Raw genomic sequence first — 13272 nt, 5'->3', positions numbered from 1 at the left:
AGTTGTTGCATTAAATAACATCTCTCTCTCTCTCACACACACATAAACACACAAACATACATACACACAATCTGAAAAAAACACACACACATAAGTGCAAACACACAACACACACACGCAAACGTTTAAAGTAGAAAAATAAAATTTAAAAAAAAACAACAAACATGATGAAAACAAAACATAGAAACTTATTGCCCTCATTGGATGAAATGATTTGGTAATTTGGTAAAACAAGCTAAACACACTAACCCACATACAAACACGTGTACAAACAAACATACATACACACTAACCCACATACAAACTCGTATACAAACATACATACATACATGCATACACACCCAGATGCGTACAAACATAGCTACATACTAACCTACAAACATACAAGCAAACATATCTACGTGCAAACACAAACACACACACACGCGCATACAACTTACAAAATACTTGCTATATAAATATTTCAAAGTATCCAAATTTCAACACAAAAACAAATTTGGCATTTAACGATGAAATGAAAAATTTTCAAGCCGATTTTGAAAAAGAAACTGATTTAACGTAAAAACAGGACAACTCAGCACATAGAAATAACAAAATAACAAAAGAAATCAAGAAATTGTTTTTTTATTGAATTATTAAATAAAAAAAATGTAAAAATTCTTGTTTTTATTTTTAATAGAAGTAAATGAATAAATGTGTGAATGAACGAACGAACGAATGAATGAATAAACGAATGAATGAATGAATGAACGAAAGAACGAACGACTGGCTGACTAACTGACTGACCGACTGACTGACCAAAAGTATGAATAAAGGAATGAAAAAACAAAAATGAAAACTTGAAAACAACGTGCACATAGCAGGAATGCATGACGAAGAGATTTGCAACAGGAATTGAACGTAATACAAAAAAAAACAAAACATACAATAAATAATTATTTTTGTCTTTGGGGGATTTAAAAAAAATCAGATTTTATCTTAGACAAAAATAAAATAATTATGATGATGGGGAAAGAAAAAGTTCTTGAATAGATTTTTTTTTTGGGGATTAAAAGATGTTAAACCTCATTTGACGTCTGGAGTTGCCGACATTAAATAGTTGAAAATGAGTGAATGAAGGAATGAAGAAATGAATGAATAAATGAATGACTGGTAAATGAATGGTGAATGAATGAATGAATAGTGAATGAATGGTGAAGGAATTTGAAAATGAAATATTACGGGAGAGCGGTTGCACTTAGAGAGATATGGCATTGTCATTCCATCATTTAAACATTTAATCATTCATTCATTATTTTTTCATCATCCAATCATTCATTCATTCAATTAATTAGTCAATCATTCATTCATTCATTTAACAATAATTGATTTATTGATTTACTGACTGATTTACTTGTTGACTGAATTATTTAGCTTTTTATTCATTCGTTTAAAAACTTGTCGATATATCTATCCATTTATTCATCGATCCTATCCATCCGTTAATCCATTCATCTATCCATCCATCATTCATTCATTCAATCCTATTCATGCATTGATGCATTCGCCGACAAGCCAATGAAACAAAATTAAAGATATCGAAACTCTGGGAATTAATTATAAACTAAATGAATGATGACGAGAAGAAATATAGATTGGGATGTGAGGAAGATGATGAAAATGTTCCCGGTGCAATGCATGCATGCACCCCGCCCGCATTCTGTGTAGTTTTCCTAAGTGAATGAATGAACGAATGAACGAATGAATGAACGAACGAACGAAAGAATGAATAAATGAATGAATGAGTGGGTGAGTGAGCGAGAGAGTGAGAGAATTCTTTATAAACTTTCTCATGAACATTCATTATTAAACCAAAATCATTATTATTCATAAACTCCCTTATAAATATTCATAATAAAAAGTATTTTTCCATACCTTGGAATGATGGGAGACGCAGTCCGTGAGAACTTTCCTATCGAGACTTTTCCAAATTTTTTCGCAGACGATATCATCACGTACAGGAATGAATTATCAGATCAAATTAAGGATGACAACAAACAAACTAATTAATTAATTAGGTAATTAATTAATTTGTTAATAGATATTTATTTATATTCTTTTAAATTTTTTCAATGAATCAGTCGATTAATTAGACAATCATCTGGCTAAAAAACCAACCAAACTAACAATAAATCAACCACTCAACTAATCGGTCAGTCAATCAACCAGCCAACCAGCCTATCAACCAGCCAACCAATCAGTGAATAAACCAACCAACTAGCCAACCAATCAACCAACCAGTCAACCAACCAGTCAATCAACCAACCAACCAGTCAAACAACCAATCAACCAACCAGTCAATCAACCAACGAACCTTTTAACCAACCAGCCAGTCAACCAACCAATCAATCCACTTTTTAAAAAAAAAAGATATTTTTAATTTCCTCATAGATCTTGACGAAGCCATACGTCCTTGTACAAGCGCACTCCTTCTCAATCATCAACATTATCAGGTTGGTCCCAGGGACACGATTGGCCGCAAACGCACTGGTCATAATAAAAATAATTATATTTATAATTGTAATACTACTATTACTACTACTACTACTGCTGCTGCTGCTGCTACTACTACTACTACTACTACTACTACTACTACTACTTGTCATAATAAGAATAATATTTATAATAAGAATACTACTATTACTTTTAATACTTCTACTACTACTAATACATACATACCACTACTACTACTGCTGGTACTATTTTTACTACTACTACTACTACTACTACTACTACCACTACTACTACTACTACTACTAACACTTCTATACTATTACTAGCAACAATATTGACAATAATAAATAATAATAACAACAATATTTGTTATAATAACAATAATGGGAGCTCTTTCTTTATTATCATCAAACCTCAAAATATAAAATCAAATATCATAAATATACAAAATTTTTATAGTCATCAGTGCTCTGCTCATCATTCACATACCAATATAAGGATGATAAAAAAATTATATAAAAATTTTTCATCATTATAATAATAATGGGATCAATCTTTTATCCAGCAATAATAAAAAACAATAAAATTGGCAGTAGAAATAAAATAAAATAATGAAATAAATTGAAATGTCTAATGCAATGAATGGAGTATTCATCTGAGAAGTTCATCATTGGAATCGAGAGAGTATGACCAGAGTTAAATAGTATTAAAATTTATTCATTTCACATTTCTGTCGCAATAAAAAAAAATAATAATAATAATAGAAAAAATAATAATAATAACAATTACTGACCAGAAGCCACTTTCTTCGCAGAGTGATGGCGTACCGTGAATGGGGAGGGCATTGAGGTTGGCTTCGTAGTGCGACACAGAGTTGATACAGGGCCGTGTTCTGGTAAGTGTGATCTCCCTTTGAGATAACTTCACGTCTTCTATGCACTGGTTCTTCCTCTGCGTTCGTGTGGAGTGTTTTTTGTGGAGTGTTTGTGTGTAGTGTTTGTGTGGAGTGTTTGTGGAGTGTTTATGTTGGTATGAAAGTGTTTGTAGAGTGCGTGAGTGTGTGAATAGTGTTTATGTGGAGTGTCTGTGTAAAGTGTGGAGTGTTTGAGGAGTGGTGAAAGAGAGAGAGAGTTAGTGTAGAGAATGTTTAGAAAACGTGAATTGGTGTGAGTGTGTTTCTGCGCAGTGTGTGTATGACGGTGTTTGTGTATGCACACGTACGTGTACGTGTTTAAGCGTGTTCTAGCAAATAAGCACTGCTGCGTTTGTAGGAGGTGTGTGTATGTGAGTGTGGCGTGTGTGTGGTGTGTAGATTGGAGTGCAGATTGGAATGCATGCCTGTATATCTTCAAATCTCAAACAATCTGATCGAATTTTGTTGACGTATTCAGGGCCCAGCTCGTAGATCTCTTCCATATTGAACTCCATGTCGGTCGTGTAATTGGCTGTGTTCGTGTCGTAAGTTTCGAAGGCTTCAAGTAGATGGTTGGGATGTGAATGATTGATTGAATGGATGGATGAATTAATGAATTAATGAATGAATGAACGAGCAGATGGATGAGTAAATGATAAATGAATGAATAGATAGATGGATGAATGAATGAATAGATAGGTGGATGAATGGATGAATGAATGAATGAACAAACGAACAAATCACATAATTTAGTAAAATTATATAGCGGTCTACTGAAGATTGCCCAAAATTAACTTGAAAACTTCACTGACCGTTGATGAAGGACTGAACCTCAAACCACCAATCCATTGTCAGCGAAGTTCTGTTCGCATTTTCATTTATTTATCATGATGTTAATGAAACCACTATTTCACTACTGATACTACTACTACTACTACTACTACTACTACTACTGCTACTACTCCTACTACTACTACTACCTACTATTACTACTACTACTACTACTGCTGCTGCTGCTGCTGCTGCTGCTGCTGCTGCTATTGCTATTGCAACCACTTCTACTACTACTACAAATAATAATAACATAATAATATAAATAATAAAATGACTGACACGATGATATGATGAAGCACTCCTAGAAGCCACGTGAACGAGTTGAACAAGGAGTGCAGTGGCTAGAGTGAAGTGAATGGAAAAATTGATTATTGCTCTTATATTTTATAATATATAATATATAAAATATATAATATTTATATAATATATATTATACATTATTTGATGTTAATTTTAACATTATGAAATGTTCTTTCATTATTGTATTTGATATATATGCTTAATCCAATTTTTCTCTCTCTCTCTCTTTTAATCTTTTCTTATTCTCTCTCTCTCTCTCTCTCTCTCTCTCTCTCTCTCCCTTTCTTACTTTTCTCACTTTTAGTTTTCATCTCTCTATATATAACAAACTTTTTGTTTATTTATTTCAAATTCAAATTAAAATTTTCTATATAGTAAAATTGGTAAAATTGAAAGTAGTAACAGATTTGTAAAAATTAGAAAATTTATATTGCATCGAAGCACGTTACTTTAAAAAACTAAAAACAGCAATAACAACAATAACAACAACAACCTGAGTAACATCAACAATAACAACAACAACCACAATCTCTGCAACACCACCACCACAACCACCACCAACAACAACGACAACGACAACAAAAACAACACCAACAATAGCAAAAACTACCTGTGTGACAATAATTGAAGCAGAGGACCCCAAATTGGAGGAATCAGTGCACGTGGCTTGGGTATCAACGACACGCAATCTTATTTAAATGAAACAAGTAGGTGTGAATGTTTCTATGTGCGTGTGTGTATTTATGTTTGTATGTGCGTGTGTGTGTGTATGTATGCATGTGTGTGTGTGTTTATGTATGTTTGTATGTATGTACGTATGTATGTATGTATGTAAGTATGTGTGTGTGTGTGTATGTACGTGTGTATATTTAGTTATGTACCAACCAACCAGCCAGCCAACCACAAACCTCTTAAAAAGAGGCCATCTTTGTTTATTATCCGAACTGTCTTCGCCATTGTTATTATTATTATTATTATTATTATATCACTATCTTCCCCTTCGTAATCTGCAGTGCCTTCTTCGTAGATCAGTCTAGACATGAAGATGTTGAGACCACCGACCCAGCCAAAAAATCGACCGACCTTTTTTTTTGTTAATTTATTTGTACAATTATATAGTTACAACTATAATTTTATAATTATGTATTCATAATTTATTGGTTTTTTATTATTATAAAATATTATAAAAAAACTGGGCTTATTTAAATCAGCATAATTTTGTTGTTAATGAAAGATGAAAGTGACCTCGTTCGAGTTTTCTGACAGTACGACGTAGCCGTTCTCGTCTAGGAGATAGCAATTCAGAATCTGTTTGAGTTGTTATAATCATTTGGATTCATTCGTTCGTTCGTTTGTTCGTTCGTTCGTTCGTTCATTCATTCATTCATTTTTGCATTCATGCATTCATTCATCTATCCATTGATCCATTCAACTGACCGGATTACCGCAGGTAAGATTTCCATTTACCAGTGTGTTTTTATGGCTGGGACTGAACTTATTATCAAAAGGTGTATCCATAAAAAGTTTGTAGAAGTAGGAATACTTCATCTGCAGTCCGACCACAGCAGCCACTGCTGCCTGGTCGCCGTCGTTTATAAGAATGGGAGCTGAAGCCGTTACTACACAATTCGTCATGTCCTTTGCTCCTGGTTGGGATGATATTTCAACAGTGGTAGTAAGTAGTTAGTAATTTATATGTTTTTTTTTCTATTCTTTCATTCTCACTCACTCTCACGCTTTCTCTCTTTCTTTCTTTCCCTCTCTTTCTCTCTCTTTTTTTCTCTCTCTCTTTCTCTCTCTCTCTCTCTCTCTCTGTTTTCTCTTTTTCTTTCTCACTCTTCCTTTTAACTCTCATCCGATGTATATACAACGACGATGTGTTGTAGTGATTGAGATAAAGATACTAGCTACAGAAAATTATTCACAAGTTATTCACTTATTTAGTTAATCACATATTCAGTTAATTTAATCACATTAAAGTTACCAACTACAGAAAGCTAATCACGAATGACAAAATGGTGATTGAATGGTGATGACGTACAAAGATAATATACAAAGTAGGGTACCGTTGTAGTTGAATGGGACGGAGAATGTGAAGATGACTTCGTCCGTGTCAGCCGCTCTTTGGTAGTAGGTCGAGTTTATAGGGGAGGCTATGGTTTCTAGAAATTCTCTGATCGGTGGTTGTAGTAGTGACAGGCGTAGCCACAGCAGCAGCAGCAGAAGTAATTGTAGTAGAAGTAGTAGTAATAGTAGTAGTAATAGTAGTAGTAGTAGTAGTTGTTGTAGCAGTAATAGTATTAGTAGTAAAAATAGTAGTAGTAGTAGTAGCAGCAGTAGAAATAGTGGTAGTATAATCCAGTATAGATATATATATATATATACACACTGTAAAAAAAATAAAGAAAAAACGCAAAGGTTGTATCTGCAAGCTAGGAAATTTTGAAATATTTAAAAAAAATTATAAAAACAATGAAAATATTATGAAAGGGACATACGGGTCGGTGAGGTTAGGGACGAGTTTGAGGTACCTCGTCAGCCCGCCCTTCGTGCCCACGAACACCAATTCGATCCCGTTCCTGGCAAGAAAAAAAAATACATTTCGATAAGAAAGTTTAATAAAATCACGCATACAAATTCAACAATCAATCAACCAACCAATCAATCAACCAACCACTCAGCCAACCTACCAATTAATTAATTAGTTAATTAACAAATAATTACTTGATAGACTGCGAATCTTCACCGCCGATGAACTCAACCCAATTTTCTTTGAACCAACTTGCCGGCAGACCTCGTGTGGCCTCGGCATCGAACAGCAAGCTCTCTAAGAGTTCCTTATCGCCTTGTTATAGTAATAACAAGAATAAAACAAACACACTCACATAAACACGCACACCTACACGCACAAACACACACACACACGCAAACACACACACGCATATACAAACATATTTGAAATAGATCTCTCGGCCTATCCTTAAATTCAGTCAGTATTTGAACCAACGTTGTCAGACCTGCCCTATCAAAGTGCCCTGTCATGTTCTGACAATATGGCCTGGAATTGAATTAAAATACTTTTACATCTTTCGCAATCCTCATTTGGCCTCGTAGCATTCACGACAAACCCACACAAAATGCCCCAAGTACCGCAATGCGTTAGTAAATGTAGAAATATGATTTGATCGTTTTTGTAAGATGTGTTTTAAACTTTTGTGTTGCTTTAATTTAAACAATAACACCTATAATCAAATGGTACTAAAATATGACGATGATATCTAAGTAAGACGACAATGATATCCAAAAAGTACCACAAAAACGCCAGAAGACATCACAACTAACCAAGGAGCTATCATCAGATCGTTACTTTGTAAGGAGCTGAACTCTGTGTTCATAAAAATAATCAAATATTCACTGGAGTATAATAAAAATATGATTTTATTCTAATAACTAACAAATATATTATTATAATAATAATTATTATTATTATTTTGAGAGTAATATTATTCTAAATTCACCGTTAAAGTCGATCGGGGCTATATTCTCTACTTTGTAGTGGCCGTACTTGTTTGGCAATGATATGGCGACACTGTTAATGTGTGTGCGTGTGCGTGTGTGGGTGTGTATACAGTATAAAAAATTATGTAACAATTTTGAAAAAAATTCATAATTTCAGAAAAAAAAAATTGAAATAGAATTTCTGTTTCATACAACGGGTAACTGCAAAATTGAAATCAAGACACAAAAATACAATTTATTCGTACAATAACATCTCTTTATATTGTTTTAACCCTTTAACGTAACTGAATGAGAAAAATATTTATACTTTAAATTAATTGAAATTATCCCCGATAAAATATTATTTATTAATAATAATTATATTATAATTATTTCCCAAAACCTGAACGGCGTTCTTTTAACGTCTGTGTAGAAGTATGTGCTATCCCTTTCTTTCGCTCTTTGCTATGCAGACGGTGATGATGACGACGACGATGATGTTAATTATGATGATGACATTCTAACTTTAATTATAGATATAAATATATAATTATAGTTATAAATACATAGTTATAATAATAATTACGAGAAATTATTCTACCCCTGACTCGTACGCTACTACGGATTTCATCCTCAAGCTACCGGTTCTTCTGTTGATCATGGCCGTTCTAAGCTGGTGAATGAGTGAATGAAGTGAAGGAAGGATCGAATGAATGGATGGATAAATAGATGAATGGATGGATGGATGAAAAGATGAATGGATGAATTGACGGATGAATAGATGAATGGATGAATGTATAGATGAATGAATAAATAAATACACCTAGCAGCTTAATGGTAATAAAAAAATTAGTTCATTAAACGATTGATTGACAACTCGAAAAAGTGAACAATTATATGAATAAATGAGTGAATGAGTAATAAACGAATGAATGATTGAATGAACGCAATTATCATCATCATCATTGTTGTCGTCACCATCTATCTGCATCACCATAGCCAGCCCTCACCACCTACCATGTGTTCAACATCTGAAACTTCAAGGTCAGATAGATCAACAGCGTTGTAGGCACCGTCATCGTCCGACAAGTTTGGTTGCTAGTGGTGACGTAATCAATACGACGATGATGACGTCAGGGCGATGATTATGACGTCACAGTAATGACGGTGATGATGATGAAGGTGATGACAAGGTTTAGAGAATGGTGGCAAGATAATTATGATGATGGAGGAGCTGTGACGAGAACAATAACGAGGCTCAGGATGTGACGTCAATAATGATGAAGTACAATGATGACGATGATGACTACAAATAATGACGTGTTTATGATCACAATAAAGATAATGACGCAGTGAGCTTGTTCGAATGCCAGGTGATCCATCCCTCTATCACATGCAATTTGTCTGACGTGTTGATTCACGTGTATTTAAATACACTTTGTGTTTGTTGTTGAGAATACCGTCCGAAAAGAACACAAAAGAAAATTGTAATAGAGAAATAATGCAGGTACCCTGGGTTTTAATCTCGGATGAAATAGCGTGTATCCATTTGGCGTGATGGCGAAGGGATAACCATTTACACCAATCTAAAAGTGGGGGAGCATTATTTTGTGTAATTAATGTTGCTTTTTTCTGTAACATTGTACATTTTTATAGCAACATCGAAATAATTTTCAGAATTTAGCTTTTTTTCATACAAAATACTCAAATTTATATAATTAATCTTAACCGGCAACTTATATAAAAGTTATTTCTCAATTTAGTTGCAGGATAACTGAAGAATAAAATCGTTTAGGTTCAAAAAACATTGGAAAAATTGAAAAATGTTGAACTTTATGAGCGGGAAAATGTTTCGTCATCTCATCCAATGGTATGTCAGTGCCCATGACCCCGAGTAAAACTCCCATGTTGTTCTAGAGAGTGAGAGAGAAAAAAGAAGGAATGAATGAATGAATGAATGAATGAATTAATTATTTAACTATTTAATGATTGAATAAATGAGTGCTACCACTACATTAATAACAAAATAAAATGGCACATACCATCTCTGGCCTCTTATCATAAACTGCCTGAGATACTGTTGTCATCATCGATAAACCCTGAAAAATACAAATAATATACAAACATACAAACACACACACGCATATACAAACAAACATACAAACATACAAAGATACAAACATACACATACACACTTAGATGCCAGTATTTTTATATATAAATAATACAATTTTAATTACCATCCCATTAAGACTACTGCAACATTTTTCATATCTGCACCTGCTGCCAAAGAAAAGAAGCTACTACTACTACTACTGCTACTACTACTACTGCTATTACTACTTCTACTACTACTACTCCTTTCTACAAAAACTACTACTACACTACTTAAACAACCGCAACTACTTCTACTGCTATTACTAATACTAGTACTACTAAGTACACACACAATATGTTACACACACACACAGACACACGCACACACATGCACACACACACACACATACATATATAAATATTGTAACTGTTGTTGTTGTTGTTATTGGCACTGGCACCAATAACAACACAGGCAGTAGTGTATTTATTGGGCCATCCATCACTTACTCGTTCTTTCTCCCCACCAATAAATCATAATAATAAATCATCATCACTTACTCGTTCTTTCTCCCCACCAATAAATCATCTATCGCCTAATGCCGAGCTTACTCTAAACATAACATACAGAAACATACCGAATCAAACCGATTATAGCGAATCGTAACGAATCAACCGATTATATCGAAAATTACCAAGTAAAGCCGTTCTGCCGAATCATACCGATTATACAATGATATTCCTATAATACGCATATTGAATAATACATTCACATATATTCGTTTATTATTGTGTGTATATATATATATATATATATATATAAATAATAGAGAAAAAGCAAGTAAAAGAGAAAGAGAGAGAGAGAAAGGAGAAAGAAGGAGAGAAAAACATGACAACAGCAACAAACACGCAATGATAAAACGCCCGAATCATATAGCCGATTAAAACTCGATCGCATTTGAAGCCATTTTTATCACTACATCGTCATAATCACCTTCCTCATCACCACTGTCCACATTGTGGCTACCATCGCCGCTGCAGTAGCATACTTTTTTTTTACTTCTCGGGATTGTCGTTGAGTTTTGAGTTTTGATCTCGTTAAACATTTTTTGTCGTCATCGTCAATCTCATGGCAATCACCATTTCAGAATCTCTTCATCGTCATCGTCATCACAACCGTCAACAAAAATAGACAACATCATTATCATCACAGACATCCTCATCACAATCACCATCATCACAATCACCATCACCACCTGGTAGATAGATTGGAATCATTTAATGGCCCGACAATCAGCTACGCACTACCGCCTAACGTTTATAACGGTAATATTATCACTCGTCATCGTCATCATCATCGTCGTTTCCTGATGACGTCATTATTTTTATTGCGAAATTTTTATCTTTGAAACTTTATCAGCTTTGGTATTTGGAACATGTACGCTTAAATATGTGTTATGAGAGAGAGAGAGAGAGAGAGAGAGAGAAGAGAAAAAGAGGGAGTGAGGAAAAGCAAACGGGAGAGAGAAAGAGAGAGAGAGAGAGAGAGAGAGAGAATTTTAACTGGACGGCAAGTCTCAGCGGTGTTTCTACATTAATCATATGAGCATATTAGCATTAGTTCAAAAAATATCGATAAAAATTTTGATGGCGCCATTGGTGGTAATGTTTCTTTGTTTTGTTGTCATTGTTGTTGTTGTTATTGCTCTTTTTATAAAATATCAATGATATAATATCATTGATATCAAATCATCCATCTATCAATCTTTTATACATAGAGCAAACATTGATCAATCAATCCGTCATAACTTAATCAGAAAATCATTGGCGGATGCATCAGTCGTGGAACATCCGTCATTTGAGTCACCCCTATCTATCAATCTATCCATTTATTCATTCATTTATCCGTCTATCCATTTAACAATTTATCCATCCATTCCTCCTATCGTTCGTCCAGTATTTCATTCATCACAGAACGTACCAATGTATCAAGTCATTGATCAACATTGTTAGAATTACAATTCATATAGTGATACTTTTTAATATAATAATAATAATAATAATTATTATTATTATTTGATAATTTATTGTGGAGAATAGTTATTTGCGGAAAATGATTGATCACCATTTTAAATGCTCCATTTGTGATTCCGACAGAAAAAGTTAATTTCCCGCTACCGAACGACAATCCAACAATGAAGTCGACGTTCCCGCTAAAAAAAAATTTCCCGCCAAAAAAACGCCAAAAACATTAAGACTCAGTAATTCTGCGAAAATAAAAAACGCTTTTTCCGGGTATAAAGCATGAAAAATAGTGTTGGTAAATGTTGACATGGAAAAATGCCAGCATTAAAAATGAAGTTAAATTGTTAAATGTTTTATTCTAAACGACGAACAACGACTTTGAGGTTCCCACCAAAAAACTTTAACAAAACAAAAAAAGCATTTTATAGTTATAAACCCAATAATTAAACAAAACAATTTCCAGGTATGGCGGGAAGAAATGTGACAAAATGACGAAATGAAAAATGACCGGTTTGAAAAAGTTAAAATGATTGCTGGAAGGCATTTTTTGTTTTGAAGGCTTTCAATTTTTCAGGAAGTTGAAAAATTGAATGACTGATTGACTGGTTGATTGGTTAATTGGTTAGTTGATTCATTGGTTAAACGGTTGTTGGTAAAAAAGAAATAAATAAATGAATGAATAAAAAAAATAAACAAATGAATGAATGAGAGGGTGATTGATCGAGTTTACAATGATGATTTGCTTTAAAATTATTTTTCGTCACCTTATTATTTCAATAGACAGTTTAAACTACAAAAATTATTGAACTCTTAAATAATTATAATTGATATTAATTAGTAAAATAATTAATTTAATTAATTAAAATATAAGACAATGAAATCTCACGGGATCGTGACTGTCTGAATAAACGTTCGTCCAGCTGACGTGGTTGGACTTGCTGATGGCCATTGGCCTGCTGATCACATGTATATATTCCTGTGTGATTGGTTGGTTGGTTAGTTGGTTGGTTGGCTGGTTGGCTGTTTGATTGACCTATTAATTGGTTAGTTGAGTGGCTGGTTAATTGATTGACTGGTTAGATGGTTAGTTGGTTATTAGGTTGGTTGGTAGTTGG

The 13272-nt window shown here is 33.6% G+C and overlaps 1 protein-coding gene across 1 annotated transcript; it reads right to left on the bottom strand.

Moving 5' to 3' along the window:
• Window positions 1-8026: 8026 nt before the first annotated feature.
• HELRODRAFT_170572 (hypothetical protein) lies at window positions 8027-11238 on the bottom strand (the record flags this gene model as incomplete). Its single annotated transcript, XM_009016378.1, has 7 exons — window positions 8027-8129; window positions 8442-8503; window positions 9056-9136; window positions 9550-9624; window positions 9871-9951; window positions 10081-10115; window positions 11127-11238. 7 exons carry the CDS (start codon window positions 11236-11238, stop codon window positions 8027-8029), a joined length of 549 nt encoding a protein of 182 aa, XP_009014626.1.
• Window positions 11239-13272: the final 2034 nt, after the last annotated feature.

The sequence above is a fragment of the Helobdella robusta genome (genome assembly GCF_000326865.2).
Source record: "Helobdella robusta unplaced genomic scaffold HELROscaffold_18, whole genome shotgun sequence".
NCBI lineage: Eukaryota > Metazoa > Annelida > Clitellata > Rhynchobdellida > Glossiphoniidae > Helobdella > Helobdella robusta.
This window is presented reverse-complemented; position numbering and strand designations above follow the sequence as displayed.